The sequence below is a fragment of the Daldinia decipiens genome, assembly GCF_022478715.1.
Source record: "Daldinia decipiens strain CBS 113046 unplaced genomic scaffold F4813scaffold_1, whole genome shotgun sequence".
Lineage (NCBI taxonomy): Eukaryota > Fungi > Ascomycota > Sordariomycetes > Xylariales > Hypoxylaceae > Daldinia > Daldinia decipiens.
Window position 1 is genome coordinate 1,222,386 of NW_026054544.1, and position 18,622 is coordinate 1,241,007.

General features: G+C 46.2%; 9 protein-coding genes across 9 annotated transcripts; 6 read left to right on the forward strand and 3 right to left on the reverse strand.

The window, feature by feature from the left end:
- Positions 1–109: 109 nt before the first annotated feature.
- F4813DRAFT_342290 (uncharacterized protein) lies at positions 110–879 on the forward strand. The gene has a single exon (XM_049241386.1). The coding sequence runs from the start codon at positions 331–333 to the stop codon at positions 802–804; it is 474 nt and encodes a 157-aa protein (XP_049104865.1). The 5' UTR covers positions 110–330; the 3' UTR covers positions 805–879.
- Positions 880–2,992, reverse strand: F4813DRAFT_342292 (putative monooxygenase). Its single transcript, XM_049241387.1, has 5 exons — positions 2,678–2,992; positions 1,987–2,587; positions 1,702–1,916; positions 1,456–1,637; positions 880–1,372 (listed from the first exon to the last, which is right to left on the reverse strand). The coding sequence occupies exons 1-5, from the start codon at positions 2,712–2,714 to the stop codon at positions 1,118–1,120; spliced, it is 1,290 nt and encodes a 429-aa protein (XP_049104866.1). The 5' UTR covers positions 2,715–2,992; the 3' UTR covers positions 880–1,117.
- Positions 2,993–3,176: 184 nt separating this feature from the next.
- F4813DRAFT_14333 (putative vanilly-alcohol oxidase) lies at positions 3,177–5,554 on the forward strand. The gene has a single exon (XM_049238860.1). The coding sequence runs from the start codon at positions 3,686–3,688 to the stop codon at positions 5,498–5,500; it is 1,815 nt and encodes a 604-aa protein (XP_049104867.1). The 5' UTR covers positions 3,177–3,685; the 3' UTR covers positions 5,501–5,554.
- A 39-nt stretch (positions 5,555–5,593) lies between these two features.
- Positions 5,594–6,992, reverse strand: F4813DRAFT_14328 (DUF171-domain-containing protein). Its single transcript, XM_049238859.1, has 3 exons — positions 6,733–6,992; positions 6,558–6,679; positions 5,594–6,489 (listed from the first exon to the last, which is right to left on the reverse strand). The coding sequence occupies exons 1-3, from the start codon at positions 6,760–6,762 to the stop codon at positions 5,610–5,612; spliced, it is 1,032 nt and encodes a 343-aa protein (XP_049104868.1). The 5' UTR covers positions 6,763–6,992; the 3' UTR covers positions 5,594–5,609.
- Positions 6,993–7,009: 17 nt separating this feature from the next.
- F4813DRAFT_342294 (uncharacterized protein) lies at positions 7,010–8,614 on the forward strand. The gene is made up of 3 exons (XM_049241388.1): positions 7,010–7,133; positions 7,203–7,915; positions 8,001–8,614. Exons 2-3 carry the CDS (start codon positions 7,647–7,649, stop codon positions 8,443–8,445), a joined length of 714 nt encoding a protein of 237 aa, XP_049104869.1. The 5' UTR covers positions 7,010–7,133; positions 7,203–7,646; the 3' UTR covers positions 8,446–8,614.
- A 626-nt stretch (positions 8,615–9,240) lies between these two features.
- F4813DRAFT_342302 (uncharacterized protein) lies at positions 9,241–10,855 on the reverse strand. The gene is made up of 4 exons (XM_049241389.1): positions 10,506–10,855; positions 10,367–10,446; positions 9,935–10,311; positions 9,241–9,874 (listed from the first exon to the last, which is right to left on the reverse strand). Exons 1-4 carry the CDS (start codon positions 10,690–10,692, stop codon positions 9,469–9,471), a joined length of 1,050 nt encoding a protein of 349 aa, XP_049104870.1. The 5' UTR covers positions 10,693–10,855; the 3' UTR covers positions 9,241–9,468.
- On the forward strand, positions 10,856–13,172 carry F4813DRAFT_14365 (GMC oxidoreductase). The gene is made up of 2 exons (XM_049238862.1): positions 10,856–11,230; positions 11,284–13,172. Exons 1-2 carry the CDS (start codon positions 11,018–11,020, stop codon positions 12,892–12,894), a joined length of 1,824 nt encoding a protein of 607 aa, XP_049104871.1. The 5' UTR covers positions 10,856–11,017; the 3' UTR covers positions 12,895–13,172.
- A 1,264-nt stretch (positions 13,173–14,436) lies between these two features.
- F4813DRAFT_342309 (thioredoxin-domain-containing protein) lies at positions 14,437–15,727 on the forward strand. The gene is made up of 3 exons (XM_049241390.1): positions 14,437–14,604; positions 14,667–15,109; positions 15,182–15,727. The coding sequence occupies exons 1-3, from the start codon at positions 14,532–14,534 to the stop codon at positions 15,338–15,340; spliced, it is 675 nt and encodes a 224-aa protein (XP_049104872.1). The 5' UTR covers positions 14,437–14,531; the 3' UTR covers positions 15,341–15,727.
- Positions 15,728–15,731: 4 nt separating this feature from the next.
- Positions 15,732–18,526, forward strand: F4813DRAFT_342310 (mitochondrial small ribosomal subunit Rsm22-domain-containing protein). Its single transcript, XM_049241391.1, has one exon. It carries the CDS (start codon positions 15,830–15,832, stop codon positions 18,245–18,247), a length of 2,418 nt encoding a protein of 805 aa, XP_049104873.1. The 5' UTR covers positions 15,732–15,829; the 3' UTR covers positions 18,248–18,526.
- The last annotated feature ends 96 nt before the right edge of the window (positions 18,527–18,622 follow it).

Here is an 18,622-nt window from a genome sequence, read left to right on the forward strand (position 1 = left end):
TAGTTTAATATTGAAGATGAAATAACAAATACATACTAGAATAGGGGAATAGGGGAATAGGGGAAGGGGGGTAAAGGTGACTTGGTTTTGGTTGATATCGTGTCGGATTTATTACGTCATATCACCAAATACCAAATAGTCAAGCCGTCATTATTACTTGCTTCACTACCTCATAGGTACCTATCTATACTCCATTATAAGATCAATTCCACGGCTTCGATGAGTCAGTTTTTAAAATATCTCACACATCAATTCTTCCATTTACATTCTACTCTATTACCATTGCTTATCACCAACATCGTATTAACTCTTTAAGTGACCGTTCTAGAAATGCTCTTACAAATCCTTCATCTTGCCCAAGCCGCCTTGGCAATCTACGGCGGCAAGCAATCTTACATCGCCATCACCAACCTCCAAAAATACGACAATGCAACAAAAAACCTAGCCAAAGTCTCTACCGAGGCCGAGCACCAGCGCAAAAAGACGTACGCCACGCAGACTACCGGCGTCGTCGCGCTGCTATTCTCATTTTTCATGTCGGTACTGCTCGCCCGTCGTGGCTCCATATACGGGGTTCTGCTGCGCTACTCAGCCCCGGTTGCGACGGTCGTCGCCGTCTACTTTGCGAGGGAACATATCCGGGGTTTCTGGACTGGAAAGACCCCTGGGATCACGGGCAGTCTGCCGAAAATGGGTGACTACGAAGAGGCAGAGATACGAACGCAGAAGCTCCTGAACGTGTTGGATGCATTAATGTTTAGTTGGATTGCTACATTTGTCGTGGCCGTGTTTATAGGTTATTAAATGACATTGAAGACCCTCGGCGCTGAGCGCACAAAGATGTGCGATGTAGAAACTACCTATTACTCTGAAGAGAATGTAATTAGAATAATATATAAAACCTCAAAAAGTGTACTTGTTGGAGTCGTAAGAAATGAATGATGCCAATGTAGTCCTATATCTTCCCCCTTACCTATATAACTACCTAACCTACCATGAGTATAGGAGAAACTCAGGTCAAGTAGCTGGACGTGAAATTATTTACAAAGCGAGGATCTAAGTGAACGATAGAAATATAATATAGCACATCTTTGCTTACGACCCTTACTACGTGACATTAACACAACGGCGTAATCTTCCCAGTCTTCAATTCATCCGAAACCAACGCCGAAACTTCGTCCCAGCGCTCCATCGTATCTGCCTCCGCGTCAAACGCGTACAACCACCTATTCCGCATCTTGACCGTTTCGGGATCGATCTCGACGCCTTCGCCCACGTTCTTGAGCGCGTTGTGCCAGCGGTCCCTCAAGTCCTCCCCGTTCGTCTGACTGGCTCTAGTCCTTCCAAACCGCAACTTCTCGTAGCATCTGGTCTAGTTATAAGGGGTTGGTTAGATTAATAACTACATCGGTATAACAGTACATCAGTTTAGGGAGAAAATAGGAGGCTTCTTACTGCCAAGGGAATATCGTCCTTTCCAGCTAGTTTCAAGCAGATTGCAAGCACGCCGGCGCTTTCTGTTGCTTGACTTGCGCCCTGTGCGCTTGTTGGCAGATGCGGGTGACAGCTATCGCCTAGGAGCGCAATTTTGTGGCTCTTGGATACCCATGTAGGGAGAGGGTCTCTGTAGCAGATTTCTTTATTTTAAAAAACGTTAGTTAGGTATGATTCACGGTACAGATGAGGAGAGGTAGTATTTACTCCAATCCAGGCATGATTCGGTTTTCTCTACGGCGGCGCGTATCCGCGGGTCTAAATCTTGTAGCGACTTCTTCACCTCGTCCATGTTTCCCTCCTGGAACCACGACTCTTTGATCACCATATCAGCTTCGTGAGATAGCTTGCGCGTTACGATCCAGTTGAACTCATCGCCATTCCGGAGAGTATTCTGAACTAGATGTGTATCTTCGCCGATCCTAGATTATTATCTTTAGTACATGCTTTCGGACTGACTTGACTTCAGGGACGGGTACTTGTTTGGCATACCAAATATTAACACAGTCGTGGTCTACAAACTCGCGACACAGGGGGTCTTCCCTCAGATGCTTTCCGGGGAAATAAGCCCGATAGCATGAGTATCCGCTGCTCTTCGGTGCGTCTTCAAATCCCAATACAAGCTCCCGCGCACGCGACTTTATACCGTCGGCACCCACAATGAGATCTGCTCTATCCTCTGTGCCGTCGGCAAATATCACACATGGCTTAAACTCATCGTATGCGACAACTTCGCGGCCCATTTGTATCTCTATACCAGCGTCTTTCACAGCTTGGATGAAGGCTTCGTGGTAGTCCCCGCGATGACCGATGTAGCCTGCCATATCCATCAACGGCTGCTGCGCGAGAATCTTACCGTCGTGCCAGCGGCGGATTTGCATGTCAGGGGCTTGATTGCCGATGCTGATTAGTTTATGGTATAGAGACTTGCCTCCCCAACGCTCGAGTAGCTTGAGCGCATTCTCCCCTAGCCCCAGCGAGTCACCCAGTCGTCGGAATGCCTTCAGCCTCTCATAAACAACCACATCGTGACCATGATGTTTAAGAGCCAGCGCGCAGGCGCATCCGCCAAGACCGGCACCGATAACGATGACTTATAATTGAGAGTTAGTAATATTTTTAAGCTCGCATGCATAAAATCGTGGCAAAAGCCTAGGTTAGGTAGTTAATCCAGTTAACTCACCTTTAATAGGCTCTTTTTTTATGCAGTTGATAGTCATGACGGGCAAGCTCTACTATCACATGTACCGCTGCGTTTAAATCCAGTGGAATTTAAGGAATGGGTACGATTCGGCGGGATGAGCCTTGGTGAGAATCCGGGGGTCCCCATATTTAGGGCCGGGACTGCCTTCTTTCCATGCCGAAGGGAACATCAGCAGATTCCCCGCCGACAAGTCACTAATAACAATACAGATCCATCGAGTTGCGTCCATTTTACCGTGGTACATTGTATTGATGCGACGGTACGTTGTTCTCGACCCGCATCTTCGGACTTTTATGTATATTATATCCTCTTTCAGCTGCTAGGGATTCCCCAACTCCATGCAGAATATGATTTGGTAGCATCCCTGACCTCGGTGTATTGGGGGCGAACCCCCCTTTTCAGGATCTTTAGATGCCGTCGTAGCAGCCGAATGTGATATATGAATTACCGAATCGACCACTCAGCGGCTAGCCTCATTATTAATTCTACCGACTACCAGGGTTGAGTCCTATGTGATTATCTAATCGATATATTCGCTGTCTGTTTGCGAGGTTATGGTCTGAATTTGAACATATTAAATAAATTGCCATATAAATTGCACTGTTAGATAGGTAAACATTTAGGACCCTATATGTTGAGTAACATAAGAATTGTATCTTAGATAATGCCCGATCAATCCTATCAAGAATGCCAACGAGACATCGTACAAATAGGGGCATGATCGATGATGTTCTCAGAAATAGGCATTAGATATGCGCAAGATGCAAGGACGCATCTGCCGAGGATCCCCTAAATCCAACCCCGCCTATATCCTTACATGGTGACGCTCATTGTTGGAGAACTTGGAACATGGCGTGGTTAGTGAGTTTGGATAAACTTCAATAAGAAGATGGGGTTCGAAGGCAGTCGAGACCTCAACTTCACCAAGCTTCCTTGAAAGAAATTGGGGGTCCTTTCATAGTTTGAAGGAATCATATTATTATCATCATGGCGACAGAAGTTGCTCCAGGAATAACCCTTGCGATAAAGGAGAAGTACAGCGGCGTGCCTGTGAGACTTAAGCAGGAAGCCCAAGCTGCACGAGATCGCCTGCTGTCAAACCGCACGCTGCCGGTTAGCCGTCCGAGGAAGAACCCTATACGCCTTCCACCAGATGTGTCTCTGGAAGACTTTGAAGCAGCTATCAAGGAGCTTCAGGACGCAATAGGAGACGAAAATGTCGAAGTCAATGATAAACCATTGGTGGATGGATGGTATATGCAGCATCCAAATACCCACGACGCTTTTCATATCACGGACCAGGAGGAGCTCGTTAGCAGTGCGGCCGTGTATCCCGGATCAACGGAGCAAGTCCAGACCACGGTACGTTGGGCAAATAAATTCGGCATCCCGATTTATCCCATCTCCATCGGCAGAAACTTGGGCTATGGCGGCGCAGCACCCCGAATCCCAGGGGGTGTGATCGTTGATCTCGGCAGGCGGATGCATGAGATTCTGAACATCGATGCTGAGAACGCGAGTTGCCTCGTCGAACCTGGAGTAACATACTTCCGGCTTTACGAGGAAATTCAAAACAGAAAACTCCCTTTATGGATCGATACACCTGACCTAGGTGGCGGTAGCGTAATAGGTAATGCGATTGACCGCGGTGTTGGATACACACCGTACGGCGACCATTTCGCAAACCGCTGCGGCATGGAGGTTGTCTTGCCTAACGGCGAGTTACTGCGTACGGGTATGGGAGCTCTGCCGGGCCCGGACGGGGCGGACAATCCTACTTGGCAGTCATTCCAACATGCCTTCGGTCCATCGATCGACGGTATATTCTCCCAGAGCAATTTCGGCATCGTGACTAAGATGGGAATGCAGTTGATGCCAGAAACAGAACACCAATCCTACTGCTTCACGTTCCCGCGCGATGACGACTTCGAGCAAATCGTTGATCTCATTCGGCCTTTGGCGCAGAAGGGTGTATTGGGGAATATCCCGCAGCTGCGTCATGTAATTCAGGAGATCAGTGTCACCGGTCGACGGAAGTCGGATTTTCACGATGGCTCTGGCCCCATAACGCGTGAAGAGGTTCGATCTGCGGCTGCTGAGTTGCCCTTGGGTGACTGTTCCTGGATCTTCTATGGAACGCAATATGGTCCATCCGCATCCATCGCAGCACAACTGGAAGTTATCAAGGCTGCATTTTTCAAGATCCCCGGCTCCAAGTTCTTCTTACCCTCTGATCTACCATCTGATCATTATTTGCACGACCGCGTATTGGTCTGCAGTGGCGTTCCTGTCCTCCGTGAGCTCGAATGGCTAAACTGGCTACCGAATAGTGGTCATCTATTCTTTAGTCCAATAGCCCCAACGCGTGGCAAGGATGCGCGTACTATTCACGACATAATTGTCAAGGCGCATGAGCGTCATGGGTTTGACCTATTTCCTACCCTTTGCGTGGCAGGTCGTGAGATTCATTATATCACCAACATGATATACGATAGGGCCGATGCGGATATGAAGGCATCCGCCATTAAACTCATGAGAGAAATGATAAAGGAATGCGCAGAAAAGGGGTTCGGCGAGTATCGCACACACATTCTTTTCGCCGACCAAGTAGCCGGAACATACAATTGGAACAATTCGGCGTTTATGCGCTTCAATGAGACAATCAAGGATGTATTAGACCCGAATGGGATTCTAGCCCCTGGCCGAAACGGGATCTGGCCCAAGCGATTCAGAGGGAAGGGATGGGAACTGAAGGCTGATGATACTGATCTGTTATCCATTGGACCGCGTCTCGGAAAATAGGAACATCAACTCTAGTAGGAAATCTCGAATAGGGTATCGATTACTTGCCTGCAAAATTTACTCTTCAAAGTCCCTAGAGGACAGTAGGTTAGGTAGATATCTTGTTCATTCACCTTCCTTCCCATATTTTCCGTAGGCCTGTCAAACCGATAAATAGAGCTTCGTCCGTCCTGATAGTTCTGCTTCCTTGTCCTGGCAGGATATTGACCCAATGATCAAAAAGTTCCTTGGTCCTCCCCTTGACAATTCCCATGCCATTCAATTGCGGGTCGTTTTCTGCAGCATTCTCAAGGCCTCGGGGTCCGCCAAAGACAATTAGAAGGTGATTGAAGGCCACCGCATCCTTTTTCTTTCGCTCCGGAAATGCCTCCGATATAGACACACCGCGTTCGGACGTCCCGATGTTTAAGTCGTAGCCACCCTCGTAGGTACACTCTTCAAAGACGTTTGCAAGCGAATCGCAACGTCGCACTGAGAAGCCCCAATAGTAACCTCCTTCAGCACGTGGTGCGCTAGGGTCTACCGGCTCTGCCCTTGATAAGTCGTTCTCGTCAATATTAAGAGTAATTCGGGTCTTTGGCGGGATTTCGTCGCTGATAGTCACTGGCTCCTTTCTACCCACATCCACGAGCGTTCCCTTGCCACCTTTCGGTGTTCCAGCCACCGTCACACCCTCGCAATACGGCAGCCAGTCGGTGGAGTGCGGGTGCGAGGGGATGTCCAAGCTTGCCATAAGCCCTGCACCTCTTAGATTGGGGTGAATGGGTAGTAGTGTCCGTCGCATAAACGGCGGCATCTCTAGATACTGCAGTAGATGATCGAGGTACCCACAGGGGTCGAGATCGCCCGTATATCCAGCAGGATCGATGTTCCTAGGTCGCGTGTCCGGATGCGAGTCATCAAATATGACGATTTCGTCTATGCTGAACACGGCGAGGGCACGCGCAATGTGTGAAACAACGCCTGTGCGTTGGTCATCTCGGCGACAGCTAGAATCTAAGTTCAGTGAGTTTGTCACAAAAGCTGACTGGTAGGTGTACTAGCGAATGTGACTGACGTTGAAAGAACGCTACCTGGAACGGCTACGGAGATGGTCCAGTCCCGGCCCTGAATAGGTTTAAAGAAGGCACTCGGCTTCGATGTATCTACGTAGTCGCCATCTTTTGTAAGGCGACGTTTCTGCAGGCCGATTAGATTTATAACTTGTATGAGTTTATGATACATCAACTTACCTTATGTCTGTCTTGTTCATAGCTTGCCATTTTGTAGCAGGTGATTGAAGTTAGGGGTGTGTCTGTAAGAATTGTAAGCTCACTTCCGAAGACATCACATTTCACATGGCGCAAAATGAAATTTCTGGCTTCGAATTGACTTTAGGAAAACTCCGCCGGCAAAATCTCACCACCTTTCTTACCGCCTCCCCGATTAAGTATAGCGTGATAGATATGATATGCATAATTCAATAGTCCAATCATATCCACTCACTATATTATGTCGCCCCTGTTTAACTATTCATATTTCTCCTCATATTAACTACCTTGAGTACAATTGAACACCTAACCTAGGTACCTATGTATAGTAAAGTGTCTTGATTCTTGAAAACAATGCCTACCCAGGTACCTTTATAAACTAGGTATGTTTCTCTATTATATATAATACATAATACCAGGCCGATTATATCTTAATGCTTAAGACTTAACAGATGTGATGCATGTCAGACCAGCAAGGGCATTTGGTAAACTCATACCCCATTCAAAATGTATTTCACTGTCTAGCTAGAAGTAAGATGTTTGTGTTTCGCTAGAACCTGTTCTGATGCTGATATGGAAATTTAATGTATAATTTCATTTCCGTCGAATTGGTAATGCGAGAATCAATTTGCACCCACCTGCTATTCGGAGAGCGGGCCGTATATTCGGAAAACCTGGTTTGAAGTTCCGAATTGTGGAGAAGAGAGGGTGGACGGAAGGAGATGATAATACAACCATGCGGCAACGGAGGGAGGGTGCCCGGGATGCGAATTTGAGCATAGGTATATTATAGTATCCACGTAAATACCTTCAACCCGCCCAGTTCTTGGAGTTCTTGGAGTTCTGTCTTTTCCGCCGCACATTCACCTATCACCTACGACAATCCATTCGTGACGATGTTCCGCCAATTCGGTCTCCTCGCCCTTGCTCTCCTACCCTTCTCCTTCGCCCAAGTCTCTGATGACTTCGAAGGTGGATTAGACGCAGCTGCATGGCCTACGTACGCGAACGACTGTAACCAGGGCGGTAAAGTCACCCTTGATAGCTCTACCGCTCACAGTGGGAAGAACTCCGTGAGGGTTGATGGCGCAGGTGGTTACTGTGGACACATCTTCTTTGGCACGACGAAAGTCCCCAGCGGAGATGTTTATGTGAGGACTTATCTGTAAGTTCAGCTGTTGTAGTAGTAGGATCCTTGAGGGACGAAGCAATCTTCATAAAAGGCAATGCTAATACCAATCCTCTTACAGCAAAGCCTCCAAGGCCCTAACTGACTCTCACGTCTCTTTCATCACCATGCCCGACTCTTCCCAAGGCGACAAGAAGCACCTAAGAATTGGTGGTCAGAGCAAGATCCTGATGTACAACCGCGAATCTGATGATGCTACCCTTCCTGACCTCTCCCCGCAAGGCATTGCCGCTTCCACCGCCCTTCCTACCGGTGACTGGCAATGTTTCGAGTACCACGTAGGAACCGATGGCACCATTGAGACTTGGTTGAACGGCAAGGCTATCGATGGTCTTACTGTCAAATCTGGTAGCACCAACGCCAACGCAGGCCAGTGGCAGAGAAGCACCACCAAGCCTAAAATCACTGGTGTCTACTTTGGATGGGAGTCCTACGGCGGTGATACTAACACCTTCTGGTACGACGACGTTGCCGTCAGCTCGACGCGTGTTGGATGTGATGCGTGATTCAGCTCCTCGTCATCGAGTAAACAGTAGGCAATTTGTCCTCGGCAATGGGCATTCCATTACTTAAATGATAGATAAGATAAGAATTGAATGCCATGGCCTAAATACTACGTATACGAATATATTAGGTTACAGGGTGAACTTTGTGAGGTCTCGTACTCAACATGCCTAACCTACATATTTACATTCCATGATTGGAAATTAGCCTAAATATGATAAAAGGTACACCAATCGCAACCTTGAAAAATTACTTGTGGACAGCATATCTTTATTGGTATGTCGTATATTCCGATGGGAACTTGAGCCTAAAAGGGGTATAACTGGAACCCCGCGAGCTGTCTATTTTGATCTGCTGGGGTCTATAAAAGGTAAGCTATCTAGACTAAGCCACGTGAAATAAGGAAATATTTTCCGTCAACACTATCGTTATAGTAAAACTAGGTTAAACATCTCATTTATATCAGCTAATAATCTATTGAAGGATAGCGAGGCTTATTAATAACAATACCTCGTAGACAACAGATTTCAACAACTACATCTAGAACATTAGCCTTCAATGTGTAACGAATGTTTTATTTAACCACCTCCAAGGTATATACCGTGCGTATTTTCTCATTGGTAAGTCTTAGACTAACTCCATAGGCAGGTATTAATGACCTCGATAGACGGATGTATAGGTAGGTAGGTAGGTAGGTATTTATAAAGTATCATAAAGCCATAACATAACAGGCAATAGCAGCTAATGGAAGGTTTAATACACTAGATATCACTAATCGGTATTCGATATTGCCTTGATATTAGGTGTATATACACACTTGATATCCTTGACTGACATATGCCAGTCCTCTAACTATCTAAATCTGTACAATTAGTAACAGTGAACCATTGTTCAAAACATCAAAACTGTGGGGGAAAAATAATTTTACTAGTCAAGTATTAAAAACACCATTTCAATGACTCCATATATTTAGAATATTTCCAGCTGCTTCAGCCTTTATTTACTCCTCTTCCTCATGGGTGTGATTAACTTCCCACAGTTACTTCCCACTGTCGAGTAACAGTAATACCATCTCCAGTCCCCAAACTTCTACCAGAACAATGTATCTCATGAGTACTGTGTGAGGAGATCGAGTTTTCGATAGGTAAGTAACTAACACTGAAGCCATCGTATGTTGTACGGTAAGCGTTCTGCTCATTTGATGGTGGGCCGGATGTGGTCACAGTACTAACTTCTTTCCTATTCCGCCAATTTTGGCAAAGACTAGTAACCCTATTTACAGCAGGCTTGATAGTTGGGACGCATGCATTGATAACTCCAAGAGCTGGCTCCAAGATCGCGTAAATAACGCCCGTGGGGCTGGAATACGTTATATCACCTAAGTCAAATTCGAATAGCCAGATGACGCGCAATAAAGAGAAAACCCAAATACTATTGAAGTTAGTCAATGGCTGATACAGTAAATTGTGCCTTCGAAACTGGGATGCTTACACCGCGCCAACACTGAACATTGTGATGACTACTAATTTCTTTGCCAACGACATATGTAAGCGAAGTAGCATTGGCATTGGCAACAATACTACAAAAACATCAAGAGCGAGGTTGGTGATACCAGCAACGATATATGCGATATCTTGCCCTGTACATTTTCCATCTTGAATACTTTTGTCCCAGGTGTACCGAACTGGTTTGCACAGAAGAAATGTCTCCAAGATTACGGTGACCAGGTAAACCATATTGATGACCATAGTTACATAACAGATGTAAACAAATTTCTGATTAGGGAATATAGATGTATAAAGGGAGAGAATTGAAAACTTGACACTTGAATTTGCTGCTGCCCAGAGTAGCTCTCCAGCTACGAATAACTAGAATGCGAATACTATTAGAGATGGATTAGAAGAACTTCAAGAATTAACAAACCTTCAAGAAGTGAGCATAGAATAGGGGAGTTGTCATTAAAAGTTCTTCGACGTGGTATCCGAGGCCACCAATGAAGCTAGCTATTGCAGTTGTTTAGTAATGACTGCAGTTTGCCATTCAAAGGGCTCAATAGAAATACCTAGAATATAAGAAGAGATCATACCAGCAGTGACAATCATTGCTGTAATTGCCATATAGTCATTAAAAGCAAGTGTGGCTTGTAAAATATATCTCGACCATAATCTCAAGCCAATGAAAATAAGCGAAAGACTGCCTGAGACAATACCCACTACTGTCACTTGCATTGCGCCTGGTGGAAGAGGCATTATCAACGCTGTGGAACGGCGGGCGGAGCGGGGAAAGCCTGAATGTTATCAATAGTAGACAAGAGGCGAATTGGAATACTAGAGTGCCGAGCACTGTAATATATTAAATCGTTCCATCTATGTTGCGTTTGTTGGCTTGGAGGGCGTGATTAAGAAATGTGTGAGGCATGTGAGAAAGACAATTCTCGTAACCAGCATATATATACGAGATCTTTGTCTATTCTCTGTTCATCCCTACCTACATTAAACATAAAGAATATCTGACAATTTTCATTGTCTAGAACTTCTAATGAATCATTAGTCTTCCTAGGTGCTCTTCTTGACCATGACAGATTCAGGGGAGTACCACTTCGTGATTATAGGGGGAGGCACGGCAGGTCTTGTCGTAGCTACCCGTTTATCTGAAGATCCAAGCCAGCGCGTTCTCGTCTTGGAAGCTGGGGCCGACTTGAGTGATGATCCACGAATAAAAACACCAGCACACCACCCGGCTTTGCTTGGATCACAAGCGGACTGGAATTTTAAAAGTGAGCCTCAGGTAAGTAACTCCACACCCCTGGTATCAAAAACTCCGGGTTAATACTCTATAAGTTGAGTCTCAATGGAAGATCAGTCAATTTATACCAAGGAAAAGCCCTCGGAGGGTCAAGCGCTATCAACGCGCAAATTTTTGTTCCCCCAACCAATGCATCGCTCGATGCTTGGGGAACACTTGGTAATGACGGATGGAACTGGGACACAATGAAGGAGTATTATTCAAAGGCATTTAAACCTCCCGTAATTGATCAATCATCAAGAAAGGTGCTTGGAATAGATGGGTATTCTCCATACGATACCCCTAACGGCCCACTCCAACTATCATACGCCGGAAATCCAGAGCATCCCGTACGCGAAGCTTGGATGACAACATTCAAAAACAAAGGCTATCACGTATCGAATGACCCATTTCTAGGAATATCCGTCGGGGCCTTTACCTCCCTCTCCAGCGTCGACCCAGCGAGGAAAGAAAGAAGTTATGCAACTTCAGCATACTACAACCCTGTTAAATACAGGACTAACCTTAAAGTCCTTACAAATGCGACTGTAGAGAGAATTCTGTTCAAAGATGGCCATCGTACAAAGGCTATTGGGGTTCAGTACAGACATGGCGATAACGTACAAGCAGTAGCCGCCATTAAGGAAGTTATTCTTGCTGCCGGCGTTCTCCAATCTCCTAAGCTTCTTGAGCTATCAGGTATTGGCAACAAATCGATACTACGAAACAATTCAATCGAAATCGTTCAAGATCTTCCTGGTGTCGGAGAGAACCTTTACGATCATCCTGTTTGTAGTATTAGCTACGAGGTGGCAGAAGGCATAGAAACGCTTGATTCGGTGTTAAGGCAAGAACCAGAAGCCCTAGAAAAAGCCATGCAGGATTACACTGTAGATCAAATAGGCTTACTGGCATCCATGGGGGTCAACACATATGCATACCTTCCGATGGTTGATTACCTTTCTGAGAAGGGCCAGGAAGAAATCAAGCAGCTACTTGCTCAGCATCGTCCTTGTGGCAATGGCCCTAGTGAAAACCGAGAACGATCATACTATGAGTTCGCCGAAAAGATATTACTAGACTCAAATCAGCCTTCGGCGGCGTATTGCTCGCTTATAAGACAGCATCCTCTTCCGGTCGACCCCAACTCAGACTCGCCATCCGGACCTATACCCGGAAATTTTATTGCACTCGTCGCCACGCTTTCTCAGCCCCTTTCACGAGGAAGTGTTCACATCGCATCTAACGATCCATTGGCTGCGCCCACCATCGACCTTAATTACTTCTCCAACGAGATTGACATCGAAGTGTATGCACGACATATGCTCTACCTCGACACTATCGCCAAGTCATCGCCTTTCAGCAAATTGCTAAAGCAGCCCCTAGTTCGTCGCGACCCCGCTTCTCACCTCACCGATATTGAGACAGCCAAGAAATACTTGCGCACCAGCACGATATCTATGTGGCATATGGGAGGAACCTGCGCAATGCTGCCGGAGGAAAAAGGGGGCGTCGTGAACCCGAAGTTGAAGGTCTATGGCGTAGATAGCCTTCGTATTGTGGATGCCAGTGCGATCCCGCTCAACAGTACTGCTAATATGCAGTCTACTGTTTATGCATTTGCTGAGAGAGCAGCTGACTTGATCAAGCAAGACTACGGACTATAGTCCCCCCGGAATATGATTCGTATTGAAGGGTTCTTACAAGTGTGCTGAGAATTGATCATATATTTCTCTTTTGAGTTGGTTTCTGGCTGTTACTGGTTGGATGAAGAACTTGCACGCTCCTTATTAACCTCCTAGTTGAGCCTTGTATGTTACTTGGCATATATCTGATAGCTATTTGTATCTTGATTTTGGATAGTCTCAAATCTTAGTTGTACGCAATGAGAGGATCAGAACAACGACCGACATTATATCTTAGAATGACAATAGCCCTATTGAGTTGGCGTAGGTAGTACATATATATCTACCTACTTAGATTCTTGCTGTGTGGATCATCACTCAAAGAGCTATTCGATGCCGTCAACATCAGATATAGTTAGCATATATTGCTCTTACAATGGAAGGGTGCATAGTAATAATGAAAATTATGATATGTAGACCACTGCCATAGAAAACTGCAAGCCACAATCACTTAAAGCATGCCGGAGTTGATAAGAAGCAACGTTGTTCATCCCCCTACATAACGCCCCCAAGCCACCCAAGTCTTCAGACCCGATGATTAATTTAGTATGATCATTTCCAATTTATTCCGCTTTAAATTTTCTTGATCTCTCTCGGCGACCGAGTCATTTACTCGCATCCAATCTTGCGTTCCGTTCCTCTTCTGACAACATCTTGGCACAGCCAGTATTTTCTTCCCGGCATATTCTGCTAGGTCTATTGAAAATGGTAAACATTTACTTGCGTATTTGCCACCATCATTCTCTATCTCGATAATGTTGATTTGGAGTACCTCTGGGTCTCGATTATCGGCAGGCACTAGATGATCGAATGTGACGCCATAATAGTCAATGTGCCTAGATACACAAGGTGATGAGTGTGATAGAACATGGTGACAAGTACCTACGGTATGTACTCCAAACAGCTTCATGTCGAGATGTGATTAGATTAGAGAGATATGAATATTCCCTTACTTTGATGGTTGTGGCATTACCCAACCCAAATATTCGTCTCGTAGAACCATATCGCCGACGACACCACGACGGACATCTTGCCCGTAAATTTTCTGATACGTTAACCTTGCAAGTGCTGGACCAGCCGGCTGTGGAAATTCTAGAGACATGACATTGGTGCGCCATGGTATATCGGGAAAAAGTTTTTGGATTGATACTAATGGACCTTCAATCTGGATTCTTAAAGGCTGTTCAAGGGATGGGAGATGTAAAGGATGAGCTGGGCTCCTGATGCAGGCTGGAATATTAAGGTCAAGTGCCATTGAGTCTATCAAGTCTACGAAATAAAAGGCCTGACACCTTGAATGGAATTGAAGTAAATCCTATACTTAAATGTTTGGAGAATTGGTAAATACAAAAGTCATATCAAGAAATACTCTAACAATAATAAACGTTGTGTAACATCTATGTATAGACACCTTACTAATGTGGCGTTGAATGGTACCTAGGTACATATGTACCTAGATTGTAGATCTGGACAGCTTTATCTCGGCTTCCCGTCATCAGCCAAAGATCCACTTACAATCCATCCACTTACAATCCATCCATCTACCCATCAACGATTCCAGCAACTTCGTTCAGTCTTGTCAACAACACATATACACATCACCAAACGAGATAGCCAAAATGACCGTAAACATTAGCTCTTCGAATGAGTGGCAGCGCATATTAGGGTCTTCGACCATCGTAGTCACAGACTGTAAGTTCTTACCCGTTGCATCGTTTGCGATCCCGCCCGGCCGCTTACAAATGATCATGTAGTCTACGCCGACTGGTGCGCTCCTTGCAAAATGATCGCGCCTACCTTCGAGTCGCTAGCGACGAAATATTCCAAGCCTGGCAAGATCACCTTCTGCAAAGTCAACGTCGATAACCAACAATCCATCGCTCAGAGCCATGGCGTGCGCGCGATGCCGACCTTCCTCATCTTCAAGAACGGATCTGTGATCGAAACGATCCAGGGCGCGAACCCCCCAGCCCTGACTTCCGCCGTCGAAAAGGCCGTCAAGTTGGCCACCGTGAGCGTACCGGGCGCATCTTTCACTACACCCGGAAGAACACTGGGAGGTGGCTTACCTTCTTCTGGCACACCGGCGAGGCGAGGTGGTCAGTCGCTAGGCGGTCAGCCGTGGAAGTTCAGTCCTTTCAATATCATCAACACTGTTCTCACATTCTTCGGACTTTACTTCGTATCACTCTTCTCAGTAAGTCACATCCTTTTGGCCACCGCATCTGGTAAAATAGGTACTTAACATGGTGTTAACAATACCAACTAGTTTGATCCCTATAAAGCGGCTGAAAGGTCGCAATTCAACCTTAACAATCCGAGGGCACCGCCGGCACCGATCGATGTTAAGGGGCAGAAAGTTGGCGGACAAGGCGGTTCTGCTCGGCCTAGTGGGGGGGTTAGGACATTGGCCGATCTTAGTAAGTAAACGTGGGAGACGTGGTAAATGTGAAGATTGCTTGATCTTATAATTATGTCAAGTACTTAATGTAGGTCGCCTGGGGATGTAACTTAGCAGCCTAATTGAGTTTTCAGACGGATTACATTTTTCTGTCAAGAATAATAATACCTTTCTCTTATCCTAGATTACCTATGTAGGTAGGCTTTGTTAGTTTATCGGTTTTACATAGGTAAGCTAGTGCATTACTTTCCCATTGGATTGTCGAATGCCTTTGATAGCTGCATGGTAGGAACCTTAAATCTATGAGCTGCGTTAGAGCATGCGGGCTATGGGTCTACTGCGGGGTGGCATTCTAATACCCGTCTTTTAAGTGGATGGAACTTTTCAATGTACATGAGCTAGTCTAAAATTTCCTTAACATATGAAAAAGTTGTTCGCGAACCTTTGCCTTGCCATCATTCACACATATATTTGTTTCTTCTCTTTTAAGCTCAAGGTTCAAGAAGAACAGGCGCAATGCTTTCCGCAGCGAAAGCTCAGGGACCATGTCTTCAGTGTAGGCTTCGACTCCTCAACCTGTTTGAGAATGGCTTTGCTAGCCTGCGATCTGAAGCCCCGCGAACCTTGCCTCGGTCGACATATCCTAATATTAGAAGCTTACCCTCAAGTCGAAAGACGAATGTGCGCCTCTTCTCCACGACGAAGCGCAAACTTGAAGATTCGCAACCAACGGAAAGCCGTTCAAACTCCAGCGATATCGAAGTTGTGGTACGACAAGCAAAAGACGCATTTGGTGACACTTTACCAAGGGGTTATTTAAATGAAGAAGAATATAAGTTATACGAGCGACTGTACGGCGAGCCTCTACGAGAGACTCGGCCAGAAGATGTAGGCGTGCCAACATCTAACTTTGTCCCTGAAGATGCGTCCTACGGTCTATCGAAGAAAATCCTACTACGGGAAATAGAAGACGGGAAGCTAGAGGAACTCATCTACGGGACTGATATTGCTATATCTACCCCCAAAGGCTTCAATGATACCCAAAATATTCCTTCAGCGAACATGGAAAGTTCAGAACAACTCCCCTCTGAAGCTGGGTTAAGTCATGTTGGCGCCGTGGCCAAAAGCCAGAGAGAGTATGATGCTCTGTTGAGACTACAAAAAGACTTCGAAAGCACCCAGCTGCGAGCAGTTGATGAAGAGGAAATTGATGAAGATCCCGAGGAAGAAGATGATGAGCATGAATATGAAGAAGACGAAGACGAGCCAGATGCAAGGTTCCGAACCCAAGATAGTCGCGTTCACCAGTATACGAGAATGGGCCAATGGAGAACCCAACCCTCAACCATCCAGTTACCGAGACAGGACTTCGTCGGCCCAATCAGCGAATTGCTCGACCGAACAGATACCAAGCATATTAAAGAAGCAGCAGAGAGAGCTTTTGGTGGCGTCGGGTTTCCAAACTCGGTTGCAACTCCCGCAGTGAGGAAAAGTCCCGAGCAGAAACCCGTAGCCATGGCAGCAGGTCAGCACAAGATGAGTGAGATCGAAGCAGACGCTTATATTGCCATCAACCTTCCAGGAATGTACGCGTCTACGATGGGGATCCTAGTTGAAATCAGGAAACGCCTAGGCTCGGAGTGGATCTCCAAGCTCATTTCTAGGGGCAATGGCGAGGGCCCTCGTGTGCTTGATGTCGGCGCAGGCGGTGCGGGATTAGCGGCCTGGCAGCAAGTCCTTCAAGCAGAATGGGATCTCACGGCTGAAGGGAGCCAGAAGCCTAACAACGGACCGCCAGGCAAAAAAACGGTTGTGGTTGGATCTAATCAGCTGCGCCAACGGATATCGCGGTTTCTTGATGACACTACGTTCCTCCCACGCTTGCCAGATTATATACACTCTGCCAACATCCCAGATATGCTAGACGCAGGTGACAAGCCACAGCAGAGGAAGTCATTTGACATTATTATCGCCTCCCATCTACTATTACCATTGAAAGAGGGATTCCAACGCAAAGCTCTGTTAGATAATCTGTGGGAAATGTTGTCGCCCGATGGTGGAATTCTCATCATCATGGAGAAAGGTCACCCACGGGGCTTTGAAGCTGTTGCGGATGTTCGTTCTCGGTTATTAAATGAATTCATCGTTTCACCTACTTCGGATCCTCGACCTGATGATATCGAGATTGAGCAGCGAAGGGTCCGTGAGCCAGGCATGATTATTGCCCCATGTACTAACCACAAGGAGTGTCCCATGTATCTGACACCTGGACTCAGCAGTGGCCGGAAGGACTTTTGCCATTTCAGCCAGAGGTTTATTCGCCCTTCATTCCTACAAAAAGTGCTTGGTGCCTCGCACCGTAACCACACAGACATCAACTTTAGTTTTGTCGCTATTCAACGTGGAACTTTGCCCGACATGAAGCCAGTCACCGTACCTAAACAGAACGGCAGTATGACTGATCGCGCATTTAAGGGCTATGAGAACGATACAGAAGTACCGAACACATTGTCATTACCTAGAAATATCCTCCCTCCTCTAAAGCGACGCGGGCACGTAACGCTTGACCTATGCACACCTGCCGGAAAGATTGAGAGATGGACGGTTCCTAAGAGCTTCAGCAAGCAGGCATACCATGACGCACGCAAGACGAAGTGGGGAGATCTATGGGCTTTGGGTGCTAAGACTAGAGTAGATCGTAGTGTTCGACTCGGAAGAGCGGGTGCGGTAGGTAATGATGGTGGTGTACGGTCTCGCGAGAACGCAAAGGGCCACAAGCCGAAGGTTGTCCATCTCAATGCCGATTCGAGAGGTATCTACAGCGCCTACGAGAGAGTTAAAGTGCATGGCCCTTCTGACAGGAGGACTAAGGGAGGAAAAAAGGCAAAGCTGGAGAATTTGCTCAGGGAGCTAGAAGAGGATGGCTTCCAATAAGGAAGATGGACAAGTGTTTACCGTTGAATCTGTGCAACATCTCCTCGGAGGGTGTATTATTAGGTATAAATAGGTACTAAAACAGATATGTATGAACTATGAACGAACTACCTCCACCTGAGAATATAATAAGAATTATTATATGAAAGTCACATTTCCGAATTGAAGGATTCACTTACAAGATGTTATTTAGGATATTTCGTCGACTTAGAGATTTCCGCTCAGGGTCCGCGGAACTCGGTATGCAGCGACTAAACTAATTTCAATTGCTTATCAACGATTGGCTCGATAACATTATCAAGTGCGATTGCGTCAGAGAAACGCCCCTCCAAAACCCCGTGGGTCCCGCTGAAATCTTCCTGGGAGATGCCAGAA